The sequence below is a fragment of the Ambystoma mexicanum genome, chromosome 8 (assembly GCF_040938575.1).
Source record: "Ambystoma mexicanum isolate Mex_15411 chromosome 8, UKY_AmexF1_1, whole genome shotgun sequence".
Taxonomy (NCBI): Eukaryota; Metazoa; Chordata; class Amphibia; order Caudata; family Ambystomatidae; genus Ambystoma; species Ambystoma mexicanum.
Window position 1 is genome coordinate 385,831,718 of NC_090929.1, and position 18,963 is coordinate 385,850,680.

Sequence of the window (18,963 nt, forward strand, 5' to 3'; positions counted from 1 at the left end):
ATGCTGCCACCTGCAACTCTTGGTTGGTACCTATATATGCATTCTAACTAATGACCTCGCAACATTATGTAGCGGCCGCCGTGTAATATGTGGCTGGCACCATATACTTGCCCACCAATGTATGTAACTCCAGTTATGCACTTATTGAAGCAACATGTATGTATCTATGCCTCCGAATGCACTTTTCTAACTAAGTAAGCCTTCTTAACAGCGCCATGATTCCCAAGGGCAATTTGGCGCTTTACAAATTCAAATAAATAAATAAAATCGTTCTGTCTGAGAGGAAGGATCTGATCCATAGAATTGCTTTTGGTGAGAAGTGTGCTGCTGCGTCAAGGTGGTTGCACAGAATGTCGTGATTGACTAAATTGAATGCAGCAGTGAGATCTAGTAGGAGAAGCAGCGCTAGGTTGCCATTATCTTTTGGATAGTCCATTTGTATTTAAAGGTCAAGCAGAGCAGTTTCTGCCCTGTGTCTTGGACGGAAGCCCAATTGACGGATACCTAGGAGATTGTTGGTTTCCAGGTAGTCATAAATCTGAAGGTAGGCTGCTCTATCCAATATTTTTAACAAGAAGGGTACTGTCGTTATAGGTCTATAGTTGGTTGGTGTATTGGGGTCTAGAGTGGGTTTTTTTAATAGAGGGAGGACCCAGGCATCTTTGAGATTGGCAGGGACAGAAGCACTTTCCAAGGATGCATTAATTAGTCTGGTGATGAATGGGGTCAATTCTGGTGTATATTCTTTGATTAATGTAGCTGGGCATGTACCACCCTGACATCTTGATGGTTTAAGGCAAGCAATGATTTTTTCTGTTTCGTTGTTGGAAATCAGTGTCCCAGGAGGATAGCTCAACGGCAACGTGCTCACCTTGGAAGCAAGATGACATGAAGCAACAAAGGTTCGATCCCCGGGTCCGCGCTCAGAAACCTCTGGGTATTTAAGCGTGTTATAAATATGCAACCAATACAAAAAACTACGCAACTAAAACAAACAATTCCAGCTAAAACAAACAATTCCTGTAACAGCGCCTCGATGCCCGCGGGCTGTGTGAGCGCTTTAAAAATGCAAAATAAATAAATAAATAAAAATTTGAATGGTCTGTCAGGTTTGATGGTGATAAAGCTGTGAGTAGGTTGAGTCAGATTGAGGCTTGTTTTTTTCATTTAGTTTGTTTTGTAGGAGAGTGTGTCTGTTAAGGCTTTTTAGATGCTGGAGCACCAGTTCTCGTCTTTGATGCAGCTTTCTTTAGGTGTGACTGGGAACTCGAGTTCTCTCAGAATAGCGAAGAGTTATTTGGTTTCTGATTTGGCATTTGAGATTCTCACATTATATGTGGTACTTTTAGTGTGTAGGATTGTCTGTAGTTTTTTGCAGCTGTCACAGAAAACTCCTTTATTCCAAGATGTTGGACATTTTTTCCAATTCGATTCCGCTGTTCTTTTCAGTTTGCAGAGGTCCTTCAAGTTAGGGGTCTACCAGGCATTGAGATGTGCAAGGGGTTTGGCTTTGCGACAAGTGATGGACGCTACCTCGAGGAGGAGTAATGTCAACTCCTGCATTCTTGTCTATGTTGAAGGTGATTATGTGATGGTCCATGGGCAATGGGCGTTGGAAGTGATGGTGGTGTTACGGTTGAGGTTGGTAAGCCAATCCAGGATCAGGCCTTTGCTGTGGGTGGTGTTGTGTATGCCTTGCGTGAAGCCAAGTGCAGAGATGGTGTTAGCTAATGTCAGTGCTTGATTGTCTTTCGGGTCGTTCAAGCCCAAGTTAAGGTCACCTAGCAAAATTATACGAGTATTGGTCTTTGTGTTGTTGGACAGGAGTTGAACAATATCGACCTCAAAGGATGATATAGGGCCGGGGGGGCCTGTAGATCAGGTGTATATTTAGTGTGATAGTGGGAGAGATGGTCATTTTAATCGACAGTAGTTCTCCTGAGCAGAGAATTGGGTTAGGTGGTTCCCAGAAGTTGATACTATTCTTGGCGATAATGGCTCCACCACCCCCTTTGTTGGTAGGCCTGTCAGTTCTTTGTATGGAGTAGTTGTCGGGGATAGCCAGCGAGACGGCTGGGCCTGTCGCTGCATGGAGCCATGTTTCCGTGATTGCTCAGGAAGTCAAGGACATTGGCTGTGATCAAGTCTGTGATGTCAAGCGCATGGGCTGGTAATGATCTGGCATTGATGAGTGCGCCCTGTATGATAGGTGCTTTCATTTGAGTGTTGGCAGCGGGCAGTTGCTTCGTATCAGTGTTTAGATATTGTGGAGGCAGGGTAGGTGGCTTCGTAGGGTGTGCTTCAGCAGGGGGTCTGCGAGAAGCTTTGGAACTGTCTGGTTTGAAAGTCTTGGTATTGAGTTCCCTACGGTGGCTATTGACTATGGCGCGTGCATAGCGGGTGAGTCCAGAGTTCAAGTGGGTGTTCCGCCAGGAGATAGATGGCTGGCAGTTGTGTAGTGGAGATTATGGTGTACATCAGCGATCTTAGGTTGTCCGTGATGTATAAAGGCTTAGGTTTTTAGGGCAGGTTGGATAAAAATGTAAAAGGGTGCTTTAATTCTGTGGTCTCTGACCGATGTGTGTTTGAGTTTGGTTGCTGTAGTTCCAGATTGGCGTGATGCAGATTAGCGTATTGGGCTGTGAGAGTAGGTAAGAAAGGGGTTGGTGGGATGGCATAGGAATCAGGAGGCTTGGGTGGCATAAAAGATGCTGATGTGTTTGCGGAAACGGTTATGAATTGCGCAAATGGCGCAGGTCTGGACGCAGTAGATACGAATTGCAGTGCCAATAGAGGCAGAAACTGATTACGGGATATGCCTACGTAATTTTTGTTATTTGGTAGGTAATTTGGTTACTGGATGCCTGCTAGGGCAAGTAAGGTTAGCTATACAGTTGCAGTCAAAGCTGATGGCAAGGTATGCACATGCTGCATCGGCGAGTAGCTAGAGACATAAGTGGTGGGAGAGTGCAGATGGAGATGGTTAGCTAATTTGGGCAGAAGCTGGGGGAGGGGCGTGCTAGCGCTCTAATTCAGTTACTTAATGCATGGGAGCTATGAATATGCAAACAACAGTTACATTTTACTTTGCCATTTAGCACACGATTTCATGGAGAATTTAAAGAGTTAATGGTGAAGTATGCTAGCACTATACTTGCAATGCACAGTAAATTGGAGAATGTAAACAACAATTGAAACGTTTAAGGCTGTTTAGGACACAAGCTAATGCTGAAGCATGCTAGCCTTATACTTTAGGTGCACAATACATTGGAGAATGCAAACATCAATTGAATTATACAGTACAGTTCATGACAAAACTCAAGGAAAACTCAGAGAGTTGGTGGTGAGGTGTGCTAGCGGTATACTTTAGCATTGGACACAGAGGAATACTGGCCAAGATTAGGATTTACTGCGAAGTTTGGGACAAGGACTGATAGCGTGGTAGGCGCTACAGTGTCGTGCTGTAAAGCAGGTTGCGAGGTATATAGCAGGCTAAAGATAGCAGTTACAATTTTGAGAGGCGGTTTGGTGCAATAGCTCTAGGCGATGTATGCTCACGCAGTGTTGCAGGCTGCGTAATGCTTGGTGTCATGAAAGGAGGTTCATGGAAGATGTGGTCCCGGTGGAAACTCCGCTAGTCCTGTTTCTATCTCTCTGCAACTATGTATCTCTTCCCCTTTAAATGCAGGGAAGCCACGCCCCCTCAGTGCGTTGCAACTGTGTTGCGGTTTCCTCGCTCTCTGGTTCTCTCGTAGTTCCAGCCTTCCTTCGTTTCTTCCTGAAAGCCCTCCGTAGCGTTTCTTCCTGAGCTCATTTCTTCCAGCCTATCTGTCTGCTGTTGTTACCTTTTCCTGCACGCAGTTTTTGGGTGTTTTCTGACATTGTTTACTTTCACTTTCTGTCACGGCGCTCGCCGCTTTTCTTACTCCGCCTCTTTCAGTCCCTCTGATTACCTTACCTTCCTTACAGGAGTTCCCAGGTATCCTGACCACTCTGCTCCCGTTTCGGTGCCTTCATTCTTGGGGTAAGAAGTTTTCCACTTGCAGGGGTTCTTTTTACACGTTAGTACGGTGACCTCATGCGCCTGTCCCATTCTCTCTTTCTTATACCTACTTAACCTCCTTCTACCTTTTCCCCTGATATTTTCCTTGGTTTTCTTTCTCCTTCTATTTTTCCACCGAAGTTTCACATCTTCCTGTCTCTAGTCCTCTTCCGCCCTCCATTTTTTCTTCAGAACTACATTTCCCAGTTCGCATCTTGCCTTTGGAGTTTTGTCTCTTCTTCGTCAGCTGGATCTCCATCATACCAGCCTTCAGGAGCAGATTTGCAGAAAGAATAGTTACTTTTCAATTTACCTGATCTATTCAAGTCATTCTACTGGATCGGACAAGCCATCACCTCCACGCCTTCTTGCCATTCCATTTCTAGGGGTTTTTTGTGCCACAGGATTTTCCCCTCTGTGGTCTGCACAGGGGGATTGTCATTTCTGTCTGTGGCTGTTACTCAGCACGACAATTGTGGCGACCTCCCGGAACAGACCTTACCTCTTCACAAAAAAAGGAACGCCTGATCTCTCGGCAACGGCTCTTTCCGGATCCGACCTCTCCTCCGGCGAATCGGATCTCGAAGCACAGGTGAGCCCCACTTTTGATGACAGTTTGCAATGCCAAAAGATGGCTACGGCAGAACAGGTCCAGGAGTTGCTGAATGCAGTTCAGACCCTGTCTATGGAAGTACAGGGGGTTAAGGCTGAAAATGCAACTCTTCGCCAGATAGTCGCTGCCAGAGACGCCCATCAGACTGATCTTCCACCCTTGTCCTTAGCAGTTGGGAAGTTTGATGGAGCACCCAAGAGAGTTAAGGAGTTCCTGGATGCCTGTATGGTATATTTCACATTTAGACCGGCTACCTACGCATCGGATCGCACCAGAGTGGGTTTTCTCGTCTCTAACATGATTGGAAATGCCCTGGCATGGGCCACCCCATTGGTTACATCCAATAATCCGATTCTACAAGACTACAACGCCTTCACTACGCTTTTTCGACAGACTTTTGAGAGACAAGAGATCGGAATCGCAGCCGGCGAAGCCTTGTTTGATATCAAACAGGGTACAATGGATCTTTTGTCATATATCTCGAGTTTCAAACGACTGGCTGCAGAAGTAGATTGGCCTGAACCGGTCCAATATACAGCATTCAGAAGGGGCTTACATGAGGATCTGAAAGACGAGTTGGCGCAAGTACCCAGACCTACTACCTTGGCTGATCTTTTTACGCTGGTACTTCAAATCGAATACAGGATATCGGAGCGTAGATCTGAGAAAAAGAAGAGTCGAAACCCAATGATACCTGTATCCGGATCTCCTTCATCCCTACCACTATCTTCAAACCGTACTGGGGAAGAACCGATGCAAATCGGCACGGCCAGGGGACCTTTATCATCTACAGAACGAAGCCGACGCCGGGACAAGGGTTTATGTCTTTACTGCGCCTCTGATTCTCACCTGTTGAGGGATTGCCCTGAGGTTCCCCCACGGCGTCGGGGAAACGACGGACCCCGGTCTTAGAAGGAGCCGCTTACCGGGGTTCAATCAAAGGCTCACCTTGTGCACAAACATCAGGAGAGGACTCTCGTCTCATGGTTCTTCAAGCAACCATATCCAAGAAGAACCAACAAAAAAAAAATGTCTTAGCCCTTATTGACAGTGGAGCTGCAGGAAACGTCCTTGATATCCATTGGGCCAAACAAGAAGGCATCCATCTTGTTGATAAACGGGAAGAACAGAAGGTAGAAGGTGTGGATGGCCGTCCGTTAAGTTCTGGACCTATTGTTCAGGCTGCAGTGGACCTTCAGCTTTGTATCTCCCATCATCATGAAACTCACACTTTTGATGTCATAAGAGCATCTCACTTCCCAATCATTCTGGGAATTCCGTGGCTTCGCAGACACAACCCGACGATCAACTGGTCTCTTAACACCCTGAAATTTGAATCTGAGTACTGTGATCAACGATGCGGAGTTTCCCGAAGCGAGGTTTCCAACAAGATGAAAGAAGCTATGGTGACTTTTCCATCCTTCTCATCAGATTCGCTTCCAGTTCATAATATCCATTCTATCTTCCAAGATTTCATCGACGTATTCGCAGACAAGTTACCTAAGGCTTTGCCTCCACACAGACCCGAGGACTGTGCTATTGACATTCTGCCTGGCTCTTCGGTCCCATTTGGACGCATGTTTTCTTTAACCATTCCTGAAAAACAAGCACTAAGAGAGTATTTAGATCAAAACCTTCAAAACGGTCTCATCCGACCATCTAAGTCTCCAGCTGGGGCGTCTCTATTTTTCATTTCCAAGAAAGATTCAAAAGAATTACGTCCTTGTATTGACTATAGGGGCCTGAATAAGATCACAGTGAAGGATCGCTACCCAATGCCTCTAATAAGGGATATACTGGAAGCCGTAGAAGGATCACGCTTGTTCAGCAAACTTGACCTCAGAAGTGCCTACCACCTTCTCAGGATTAAAGAAGGGGACGAATGGAAGACGGCGTTCCGTACTCCCTTCGGTCTGTACGAATACCGGGTGATGCCCTTTGGCCTAGTCAACGCCCCGGCAGCCTTTCAGAGGTTTATGGACCACCTTTTTGCTGACCTTCTGTTTGTCTCAGTTATTATATACTTAGATGACATCCTGGTTTTTTCGCGACACCCTCACCAACATCAGGCTCATCTCACGGAGGTCATGCAGCGACTAAGACGTCATCAGCTGTTTGCAAAACCGGAGAAATGTCTCATTGCAGTATCTTCAGTACCCTATCTAGGTTTTATACTATCCGAACAAGGAGTTGAGATGGATCCCAAGAAGGTTTCCGCAATTCTTGCCTGGCCCTCCCCTTGCAATGTGAAAGAGGTACAAGCCTTCTTAGGTCTTTCCAATTTTTACAGAAGATTTATCGCCAACTTCTCAGAGCGGGTTCTACCTATCACAGCCTTATTAAAGAAAGATGTTCGGTTCGAATGGAATTCTTTAGCAGAACAGGCATTCTGCGGGCTTAAGCAAGCCTTTTGTTCTGCACCCATCCTGAAACAACCCGATCAGAGTTGACCTTTTATTGTTGAGACTGATGCCTCCGCTGGAGCCCTAGGAGCCGTGATTAAGCAAGAACATAATGGAGTGGAACATCCGATCACATATCTCTCTCGCACTCTATGTCCCAGCGAGATCAATTACTCCGTAATTGAAAAGGAATTGTTGGCCATTAAATAAGCCTGCTCTGAATGGAGACATCTTCTCCAAGGATCAAGACATCTGTTCGAGATACGCACCGATCACAGTAATCTCAAGGTGCTTCAACATATGGAGTGCAGGAATTCCCGCCAGGCCCGATGGGCATACTTCTTTGCTCAATATGATTTTTTCATAACATACCTTCCAGGAAGTAAGAATATCCTAGCCGACAGTTTATCTCGCAGTCCAAACTCCTTCAATAATCCACCTTTTGAAGGCGAGGTGTTGTTTCCTAAAGTCCGTTTTATACAGGTCATTTCGAAATTCTTGCTAGACGTCAAGAAAGCCTCTCCAGAAGCCCTACTTCCGCTTCCCAGAAGTCTATCAAACCGATTAACTACCAAAGAAGATCTATGGTTTTACCAGGGGAGACTTTTCATTCCGGAAACTAGGTTACGAGCACGAATCCTTCATTGGGGTCACGATTCTAAGATAGCGGGACACAGGGGTGTCACCGCCACATACGAGCTCATAAGTCGGATGTTCTGGTGGCCGAAAATGCTTACTGACATTAAACTTTATGTGCATTCCTGCCATATCTGCGCCAGAAGCAAGGGATCCACATCAAAACCGGCGGGTTTGTTACATCAACCAAGACTACCTTTGACTCCATGGTCTCATGTCTCTACTGATTTTGTGGTGGATCTTCCCATGTCAAAGGGATTCACAGCGATCATGGTCACTATCGACAGTTTCAGCAAAATGTGGCATTTTTTGCCCTTAAAGGGGATTCCCTCTGCTCCTGAAATGGCACAAGTGTTTTTGAGAAATGTGGTACGTCTCCATGGTCTCCCAGAACCGATCCGGTCGGACAGAGGTTCACAATTTACCTCAACATTTTGGAAGACTTTATGTGCTCTTTTAGGAGTAGAAAGAGCTCTTACTTCCGGATACCATCCTCAGTCCAACGGCCAAACGGAGCGACTCAACGCAACCATGGAACAATATCTGCGTTGCTTCGCCAATGAACAACAGGACAATTGGGCATCTCTCCTCCCCATGGCAGAATTTTCATACAATAACACTGTTCATTCTGCTATCAAGATGTCCCCGTTTTTCTGTGTTTTTGGTCGTCATCCTCGTTCTTTCCCTTTGAGTAACATCCACAGTTCTTCTATACCTTCGGTGGACTCTCTTCTTGATGATATTGCTAGGATACAAAAGAATTCCATCACTAATTTACAGGAAAGTCGTCTCCGATATAAACTCCAAGCAGATGCTCACCGCACTCAGACTCCAGGATGGCAAGTGGGAGATAAGGTATGGCTATCAACAAGATACTTACATAGATGGACTCATCCCTCCAAGTTGAGCCCCAAGTTTTTGGGTCCCTTCCCCATCACGGCCCGCATCAATCCGGTGGCTTTTCGACTGAGACTGCCTTCTGAGCTAGGCAGAGTTCACCGAGTCTTTCATTCCTCCTTGTTAAAGACCTATCTCCCGGATCTCCACCATCGGAAGAAGGTGTTTAAGTTGCAAAATAAGAAACCGGAGCCAGAAGTCTATGAGGTGGAACGTATTCTGGACTCTCGTTACCATAGAGGTAGACTACAGTACTTGGTTCATTGGAAAGGATACTCTCACGCGGAAGACTCTTGGGAACCTGTAACCAACATCTCCGCCCCCAGATGTCTACGACAGTTCTATGCCCTTCACCCAGGTAAACCCGGGCCCGTCGCCCCAAGAAGGGGACATACTGTCATGAAAGGAGGTTCATGGAAGATGTGGTCCCGGTGGAAACTCCGCTAGTCCTGTTTCTATCTCTCTGCAACTATGTATCTCTTCCCCTTTAAATGCAGGGAAGCCACGCCCCCTCAGTGCGTTGCAACTGTGTTGCGGTTTCCTCGCTCTCTGGTTCTCTCGTAGTTCCAGCCTTCCTTCATTTCTTCCTGAAAGCCCTACGTAGCGTTTCTTCCTGAGCTCATTTCTTCCAGCCTATCTGTCTGCTGTTGTTACCTTTTCCTGCATGCAGTTTTTGGGTGTTTTCTGACATTGTTTACTTTCACTTTCTGTCACGGTGCTCGCCGCTTTTCTTACTCCGCCTCTTTCAGTCCCTCTGATTACCTTACCTTCCTTACAGGAGTTCCCAGGTATCCTGACCACTCTGCTCCCGTTTCGGTGCCTTCATTCTTGGGGTAAGAAGTTTTCCACTTGCAGGGGTTCTTTTTACACGTTAGTACGGTGACCTCATGCGCCTGTCCCATTCTCTCTTTCTTATACCTACTTAACCTCCTTCTACCTTTTCCCCTGATATTTTCCTTGGTTTTCTTTCTCCTTCTATTTTTCCACCGAAGTTTCACATCTTCCTGTCTCTAGTCCTCTCCGTCCTCCATTTTTTCTTCAGAACTACATTTCCCAGTTCGCATCTTGCCTTTGGAGTTTTGTCTCTTCTTCGTCCGCTGGATCTCCATCATACCAGCCTTCAGGAGCAGATTTGCAGAAAGAATAGTTACTTTTCAACTTACCTGATCTATTCAAGTCATTCTACTGGATCGGACAAGCCATCACCTCCATGCCTTCTTGCCATTCCATCTATAGGGGTTTTTTGTGCCACAGGCTTTTTCCCCTCCGTGGTCTGCATAGGGGGATTGTCATTTCTGTCTGTGGCTGTTACTCAGCATGACAATTGCGGCGAGCTCCCAGAACAGACCTTACCTCTTCACAAAAAAAGGAACGCCTGATCTCTCGGGAATGGCTCTTTCCGGATCCGACCTCTCCTCCGGCGAATCGGATCTCGAAGCACAGGTGAGCCCCACTTTTGATGACACTTGGTGCACAAATGGCAGAGGCGCCAGAAGAGAAAGGCAGGTGAGGAGTGCTGTGCTGGGTATGATGACAGTGGTCCATGGGCCAAGTAGTAATGCATAGGTGCTTGCAAGCGCGGCAAGGTACTGGTTCGATAGGAGGTTCTTGAGACTTGTATGGTAGTTCGAGTGAGCAGATGTGTAATAGAGTCAGTATGCATTTAGCTTTCACAGCAATAGCGTGGTAGGGTTATGAGGGGGTTCAGACTTAGCAAAATCAGTAGGTAGAGTCCGGATTAGGAGGAGTTTGACTTGCGTGGCTGAGGCTGGGTACACTGCATCTGGTGAAAAGGTTTAGACAAAGGAAGATGAGTAGCAGTGGTAGCTTATATGACGTGGCGATGGTTGAACATAGTAGCCCAAGACATTTTCTAGCAGGTATCTGCTTCTATGGCTCCGGAAGGCCCGGACAGGTTCAGACAGGAGCCTTTGTGATAGGTCCTTCATGTGGAGGGCAGGCTTCCGCCTGTTGGTGAGCCTTAAAGGCTCAAGAGAAAACGGCTGACCAATTAGCTGATCTGGTTAGTGCCATTCAATATGCAAATTTGGCAGTGGCCATCTTAATTAGAATAGGCTCACGTCGCATAATGCAGGGCACAGTAATGCAACGGGCAGAAAACGCTTTTAAGGTGAGAATAGGCAAGACAGTGCCTCAGCTGGATACAGGTGTAGGGTTGGCAGAATAAAGGGGTGCTTAATGCACGTGTCACTGTAGATGGTCTTGATGCTGCCTTGCAGGCTGGGGCTGATGTTGAAAGCCAGCAGGCTTACCTGAGAAATACTCCTGGATGTACGCTGTTCCTGCAGCATATGGGATGCGGGCAGCACTTCCTCCTTGGGCTGCTTCATAATGATAATGGACAGGCTCAGACAAGAGCCTTTGTGGCAGGGCCTTCGCGTGGAGGGCTGGCTTCCGCCTGCCGGTGGGCCTGATAGGCTCAAGAGCAAATGGCTAACCAATCAGCTGATCTGGTCGGTGCCTCTTTTCTTCTTTGTCAAAGATCTAGACATCCATTCCCTGCAGCTATGCTGTCGGGACGTATCTAAGCCAACAGATGACAGAACACTCACAAGGAAAACATCACTTTGGGTAAAAAGCACAGGTATCGGCTGAAAAAAACGAATGCAAAAATAACAAGGCTGAACATTTTTGTAATCGCATTGTTTGGTATTTTTGGCCATTTGTTTGAAACAAATAGGTGAGGGGTGGATTTAGGGAATAAATTAAGGTGCGTGGATGTGGGGGAGAAGGGTGCGGGGGGGGGGGTCACCCTCCTGCATTACATTTCGAAACAAATGCGCAAAAAGAAATACTGTGGAGCATGTGTGGGCTTCTACCAGAACTTCAGAACTCACCAGACAAGAGACTAAGCAGTGAGAAGTCTGGTTGATCAGGGAGTGGAGAAGAGGTGCATTAGCAATGTCCAAATTGGTTTGGGAAAATACGTGTAATAACTAGTTGCTAGAAAGTAAAAAGGTCTCTATGGAGAAATCTAGGAATGAACCACCTTCTAAAATCACCTTCCATAACCTAGCCTAATTACAGCCCTAAACACCAATCAACATCAGTGCCTGAAGCAATGCTGGAGACCCGCACCAAAAAGTTAGACTTGCTAATCCAAGATATAATGCTGGCCCGTGCACGTACCCTTTTGCAACACCTGATGTAGATGAATTTTAGGGGATGATATTTTTAAATAAATAACCTTGGAACTTCATTCCAAGATTGGTGGTGCCGCAAAAAAGAGGTGGTAATTCCGTTACTGCCACTTTTATGGGGGGGAAAAGGGATTACTGCAGTTTTTCCTGCACCGCCAAATTAGAATGTTATCGTCACCATAATACTGCATTGTAAATTCTCTTATTATTGGAGGATAAAGTGGCGGATTCACCTCTGACTTGTTGCTGGAGGTAAATCCTACACTTAAGCTCCAAAAACTGGCGGATTTACTGAGCGTTAATTTCGCCAAAAATCCTTATGGCGTCTCATGGACTCAAAGAATGGGGAATTACACTGTGCTTCCACCACTTGTAATCCCTTGGTAAACCTGCAGGACCAAGTAGCAGTGACAGGAACTGATTTTGGTGGTAACTCAGCGGATTTAAGCCGGAATTACTGCAAAATCCAGGATGATGCCCCAAATATTGCAATGTAGCATTCAATTGTTATGAAACAAGAATAGGTAAAACCAACAGTTTTGGCTTTTGTGTAAGTATGGGATAGGCATTTTGCAGACACTGCCATAATGGTACTACCTGACAATAAGAAGGAAAACATTGGCAAAAGATGTCAGCACTTAGGTATATTCTGGCAGTGCATGGCAAATGAATATACCATGCCTACACAAAAGTTAAAATGGTTGGATTTCCAGTGCTTGTTTGTACAGGAATTTAGTGCAGGCAGCATGCAAAGACACTTTAATAAATATTAATCAATTTTTTATTGCAGAAAGATCTGCTTTTTAGCTGCACTTAAGCCATTACTTTTCAGCTGCTCTCCAATAGCACTAACTAGGATCGACCTAAAAGCACAGAGCTAGCTCAAAGTGATATTGAAAGTTTGAGGGCATTTAGGAGGGGGTGATTGCTAGTAGTAGCATGGTCATGAATGAATGGCCAAATGAAAGATAAAAAGCTAAACCACACTCAGAGGCTTTTTGCCGCACCAAACATGCCACCAGTCTCATAATTCCAGTTCTCATGCCGTTTCTACATGTCAGTAGTGCTTAGAGCATCTCCTAATAGCCAAAACTAAAAATGGCAACACATGCAAATATTTTTAAACAAGAAATGCCTTTAAAAGCCATCATTGCCAAAGGCATTTTCCATTAAATGGCAGAAAGGTACTGATGCTTTAGGCGGCCCTGTCATCGAAAGTATGTTGAAAATATGTTAAAAGTAAATATAATTCATCAAGCTTATGAAAGTTGCACTTAGTCTACCAAATTTCAAGATAATAGGTTGATGTCTCACAGGGCTAGAAGCAAATATAAAACAGAGATTACACATTCCCCTTTGAATGGAATATGAACAGTGAACAAGGACACTACTTAGAACTCCAGGTACGTACTTGGCTGCCATTGTAGATGCCGATCTGGATCAGCTTGCGATTTTGCAGGTTCATGATGCTGTAATTAGCAAACTTTCTGTCACCATCTTCATTAAATTCAACTCTCCCTGTTACACCCTCGGGATACTTAGATGACATCAGGACCCTGAAATAGAAACAAAATGGTTACAGCTTTGTATTGCACAGATCCAGCTTGTTCTAAAACAGAGATACTTCAACCCAGTCCAGTGATAACATTGTTTATTGTGGTCTACTCCTGCAAGTATTTCCTACCGTCACCTTGAAATTATCCACCTTTAACGAGCATGAACTAAAATCTAAAATCTAGTGTACAGACAAAAATAATATTCTTTACACAAACGGCATCACCAACAATCCCTGTCGATCAGAATTCTGGAATGTCTCTTGTAGTAAGGTTTACTTAGGTGTTAAGATCTATTGTGACATTATTCATGTTATCCACCATTTGCACCCAGGGAAGGGCGTAATACACCTTGTACCGCCTGCACTAAGCCTTACCTCAGTTCCCCGTCATTTTTGTGAGGAACAACCCAGAAAAAGGTCAACTTGAGCAACCAATTGGATTTTCTTTTCTTAACAAATTCATCCTCTAGTCATCTGCACATAGAAGCAGGAAAATAGACCGCAGATAAGAGTCATGAACGTCTAAGTGTGGTAGGCTGAGAGGGCGATGAGGAATCTGTGGGAGAAGGATACATAGAAAGAACATTGCTGGTAAGTCATTTCTCATTCAATGGATTGCATTCTCCCACAGATTCCTCCTCTTGATCTCTTGATAGACTCCCAAAGCAGTGCCCATGACGGTGGAGGCATGGAAGTCACTCCAAGAAACGTTGGAGGATTGCTCTTCCAAAATGAGCATCAGCCCCTCAGGCAATGTCTAAGCTGTAATGCTTTGCAAACTTGTGTAATGAAGACCACGTTGCTGCCCAACAAATGTTTCTTACTTGCACTCCCCTTTGGAGGGCCGAAGAAGCTGGAACCCCTTGGGATGAATGTGCCTTAAGCCCTGAAGGCACCTCCTTGCTCACATTCTGGTAGCACTCCAGGATGCATAACACAATCCATCTGGAGACGGTCTGTTTTGTAACAGCTCGCCGCAGTGTGGATTGTGAAAATGCAATGAACACATGATCATCCTTTCTGAAAGAGCCTGTTCTGGCCAGATAAAAGCTCAACACCCTCTTAGGATCCAGCCTGTGGAGCCTCTCCTGATCCATAGATGGGAGGGGTTGAGGGAAGAATGCCGGATCAACTATACTCTGGCACAAGCAGAATTCTGACACCACTTTCAGTAAAAACTTCGGGCAAACCTTCAGGGATACCTTCTTTCTGTTAAACGTCAGAAATAGGGGCTTGCAAGATAGTGCCTACAACCCACTCACCAGTCACGTGGATGTGATTGCCACCAAAAAGGTGGTCTTCAAGGTGAGAAGTCTGATGGAAGTTGAATGTAAAAGCTGAAATGGAGCCACCATGTTCAAATCCCAATCAGGTACTACAAAAGGTGAAGGAGGAAACAAATTTACAAGGCCCTTAAGAAACTTACCCACCACTGGAATGGTAAAAAACAAACCTTGTTCTAGGGTTATTGTAAACAAAGAAAGGGCCACCAGGTATCACTTTAGTGTACCTACTTGTAGGCCTGATTTGGCTAAGGCCAAAAAAAACTCCATCACTGTGGAAATTGGACACGACATAGGGCCTATAATCTTCACCTTACACCATGCCACAAACTTTCTCCATATGCACGCATGCAGCGACCTAGTGGTAGACAAGAACACCACTAATTCCTCATCGCCCAGTCCCTAGTACCTCTACCTTTGCCTCTCAAGAGCCACGCATGCAGATTGCAAGCTTCTGGGTTTGGGTAGAGAATCTTGCTTCCCGACTGCGACAAGAGGTGCGGCCTCAGAGGAAGCCGGAGAGGTGGGTGCATGGCCAGTCCTAGGAGCTACTGTATCAAACCGTCCTTGCCCAGTCCGGGGCAATCAAGATCATGCACGCCCTGAATCTTCTCAACTTCCTGAGAACTGATGGGATGATTGGTAATGGTGAGATTGCAAAGTTTAAGTTAAAGACCCACTGGACCAGGAAGACGTTTCCCATTATCCCCTTGGGAGGAAATTCCCTTAAGCAGAACTCTTCGCATTTTATGTTGTCCTTCGTCACAAGCAGGTCCACTGTCAGGATTCCCCACCAGGTGAAGATCTATACAACAACCTCCGGGCATAGCTCCCACTCATGGGAGACTGAGCTCTGCCTGCTCAGAGTATCTGCCAGACCTTTCTCCACCCCTGCCAAATGAGCTGCAGAAGCTGAGGCATAGTTCTCCAGCATCCAGAACCATAGTTGCATGGCATCCCTGCAAAGGGGCAGTGGCCTCAGGCCTCCCTACTTGTTGAGGTAGTGCATGGTCACTTTGTTTTCCATTAGAACTAGGACTAGAGAGAAGGCACAAACACTGTCAGTGCAAGTCTGGCTTTCTGCAACTCCAGCAGATTCATTTGACAAGCTTTCTCCTCCTGGGCCAGTGGCCACTGACTTGGGGGGGGCACAATGAGTCCCAACCCTTCAGCGAATCATTAGTGACAACCGGCACCTTAGACCACCATGCCAAGAACGGCCCTTCTGCCAACATGTTCCCCCTGTCGCTCCACCAAGCCAGGTCATTGACAACAGGTCTCTACACTTGTAGTACATCGGACATCTCACCCAAGGGCTGCAACATTGGCTCCTGAGAAATCACTACAGGGATCTCATTCAGAGCCTCACCTGCAGGATGATACAGGATGCCAATAGGCCCAAAAGATGCAGGAAAATAAATGCTGGGAAACTGCTGGAATTCTGAAACGACTGAGAGGGTGTCCAAGACTGCTTCTCTGATTAATTGGATCTTCTGTGCTGGTGAGACCTGCGACTTCTGTAAATTCATGGAGAAGCCCAAGTCATGTAGCAGGGGAGTTGTCTATGTACGGGAATACAAAGACGCTGGATCTCCTGAGATGGGCAGCCACCACTGCTATCAGCTTGATAAAAACTCTGGGTGCGGAGGTCAAGCCAAAAGGGAGCACCTTGTACTGGTATTGGTAATCAGCATCCCCATTGACAAACCTTAGGAATCATCTGTGCATCCTATGGATGGGCACATGTAAATAGGCTTCCTGGAGGTCCTGGATCTGCTGAGTCTGGAGAATCTCTATCAACTTCATCATCCTGAACGTGTCTTTCCTTGGGACCTTGTTCGAGGCCTTGAGGTCCAGTAAGGAACAGAGCCCTTCCCCTTTCTTGGGAACTTAGAAGTATTGAGGGTACAAGCCTGAACACTTCTGCAGGGGGTGACACCTCCTCCACTGCACCCTTAAACAGAAGGGCTTCCAGTCCCTCCTGGAGTTTCTTTTCCAGCTGTCGGGAAGGCAGTGGAGGTCTATCCAGGGTTTGCATTAGGAATAGCAGGCAATAGCCTAACTCAACCAATTGTAAGACACAGACATCAGAAATGATCCCCTTCAATTTGCCTAAGAACCCAGAGACTCTCCCTCCAACTAGAGATGCATGGGGGAAGACCTCAGAGAGGTTTCGGAGACGCTGGTGCTGTTGACCCGACAGCAGTAGTCATCTCTCTTGATGCTCTGCCTCCTCTCCGGCCCTTTGGGGACCTACGCTGTCCCTAATTGGCCTGGGGAAGCTGCGCCCTTCTAGGGAAAGTGATCACCTGTAGCCTCGTTCTCTCAATCCTAAAGCAAAATTCTGCTTTGCTGGCTGTTGTTGCACAGCTATCCCCAATTACTTTGGTATCAACTTTGAATCTTAAAAACATTTCAACAAACTCATCAGTTTGAGGGCCAAACAAATGATCCCCATCACAGGTCAAATCCAGGGGCTTTGTTTGGACGTTCTAGGACAAACCTGACTACTCCTAAGGTAGACTGATCTGTGCAGCACCGTCAACGTGCCCATGGCACGACCCATGCAGTCTCTGGCGTCCAACCCGCCTGGCAACCAATCTCCTTCCCATCACGGACAACATCAATGAGGCTGCCCCCAACTTGTCAGACAGAGAAATGGTCAGCTGCCTCTGCCATGCTGCTTCACAAAATGTGCGACTATTTTGCAAAAGCACAAGAGGCGTTGATGGCTTTTCGTGCCATGCTCCCCGAGGCAAACGCTTTCTTTGCTAAAGCATCAACCTTCTTTGACTCCCTATCTGTGGGGAGGTTCAACGTCGAGGTTGAGGGCCTCGAGGTAACTGCCGTGGCTTGCGCCATGAGCCCTTCAGGGATCAGATGCGCCCGGCAGGAATGGAAGGACGCCTCGTTGGCTTTTACATTTTCGTTAACTCTGCGTTGGCTGCTGGCGTTAAACACAAGTGATGCCAAAGACGCTTGACGGAATCCACGATGGCAGTGTTGAATGGTAAGGCTTGTTCTGACTAAGCTTTTCTGTCGAGAATATTAGTCAAGTACTACTGCATCAATGGCTTTGATGGAGCTATGAGCCTGAGGGCCACGACAACATTCTCAACCGCCTTGCAGGAACTAAGCATTAGGATCTGTGTATTAGGTTGCCTTTTAAAACCCAACGCCTGGAACGTGTCAATTCCGCTCGCTTCATGAAGGCCCTCTGCTAGCTCTAGTTAACCAGTTCGATCCACCATGAAGTCTGGAATCAGATCCATGGCTGAGCCCTCTAGTGACTCCATCACGATATGGACCGGTCACCTTCCCCATGGAAGATCGATCGCATCGAATCAAAGAGTTCCGTTCTCGATTCCAGCACATCATTTCAGTACTGCAGAATATCCCCCAGTTGAGGCGCTTTGAGACCCGAGGTGAGCATCGATGGTATAGACGTTGATGCAGGTTTCCCACTCGAGGTCAAGCACAAGGGTGTTTGACCTTCCCAGGCTGCCTTTGTGCTGGACAAACCGGAGCCGAGTCCGCCTGCTGCATCAAGGCCAAAGCCATACCAGTCGCGGCCTTCTTTAAAACCTGCATCATTTGTTTTTTAAACTCTTCCCACACCTCAGTCGAAGCACCCTTCGCAGGGTAGGACTTACCCTTTTCGTGCGACAAGTCAAAATAAAGGTTACCCCTGCTATAGCACAAGGAGTCTTGATTCTGTAAAAGTTACGGAGGCAAGCATTATGCATCAACTTCTTTATTCTACTCTTCAGAGCAGATTTAAATCTTTATATTTCCTGTACCATTTTTTTGTTTCAACACAACCAATAAACCAAACTAAAACTACACAACCCATGAACAACTGAGTCTCTGGTTGTCCCTTGAACTGCTTCCTGCGGCTAGGTTTCACAAGTCACTTCCTGCACAGGTCTTTTCCTCTTCTGTTGATGCCTTCCAACTGACATCTGTCAAACGAAAAACTGACCACTTTCCTGTGGCCCACAAACTGAGACAGGCTCGAATCTGGTCCGAATAAAACTCCCTTGACATGCACTGCTCACTCCATCAATGGACGCTGAACACTCCTGCGCTTTGGCGTGCAGCCCGCCCCCTGGTCATCACCTGCCAGATAAGAATTGAATTAGGGAGGGTACGAACACACACTAAACAATAATATTAGCTGGCATTCATCATTATTGCGTAAATGAAACAGTATTTGCATCAGAGAGTGGGATAATGCTTGCCTCTGTGTCCTTAATAGAATCAAGACCCCCTGTGCTACAGCAGAGGTCACCTTTATTCTATGTCAAGACCAGAGGCAAGCATTATGCTTGTTCAAAGCTATCCACCACAGTTGCTGTTGCGCTTGATATAGGT

General features: G+C 46.3%; 1 protein-coding gene across 13 annotated transcripts in view; it reads right to left on the reverse strand.

The window, feature by feature from the left end:
• The window catches only part of GRIN1 (glutamate ionotropic receptor NMDA type subunit 1), a 1,139,664-nt gene that overhangs the window by 592,855 nt on the left and 527,846 nt on the right, over positions 1 to 18,963 (reverse strand). For all 13 annotated transcript variants that reach the window (XR_011268541.1, XR_011268543.1, XR_011268542.1 and 10 more), the window contains one exon: positions 13,163 to 13,307. Coding sequence is in view for 9 of the 13 variants with exons in the window: in XM_069609856.1 (XP_069465957.1) it covers positions 13,163 to 13,307 (145 nt within the window). In the remaining 4 variants the exon portion in view is untranslated. The remainder of the gene's footprint in view (positions 1 to 13,162; positions 13,308 to 18,963) is intronic.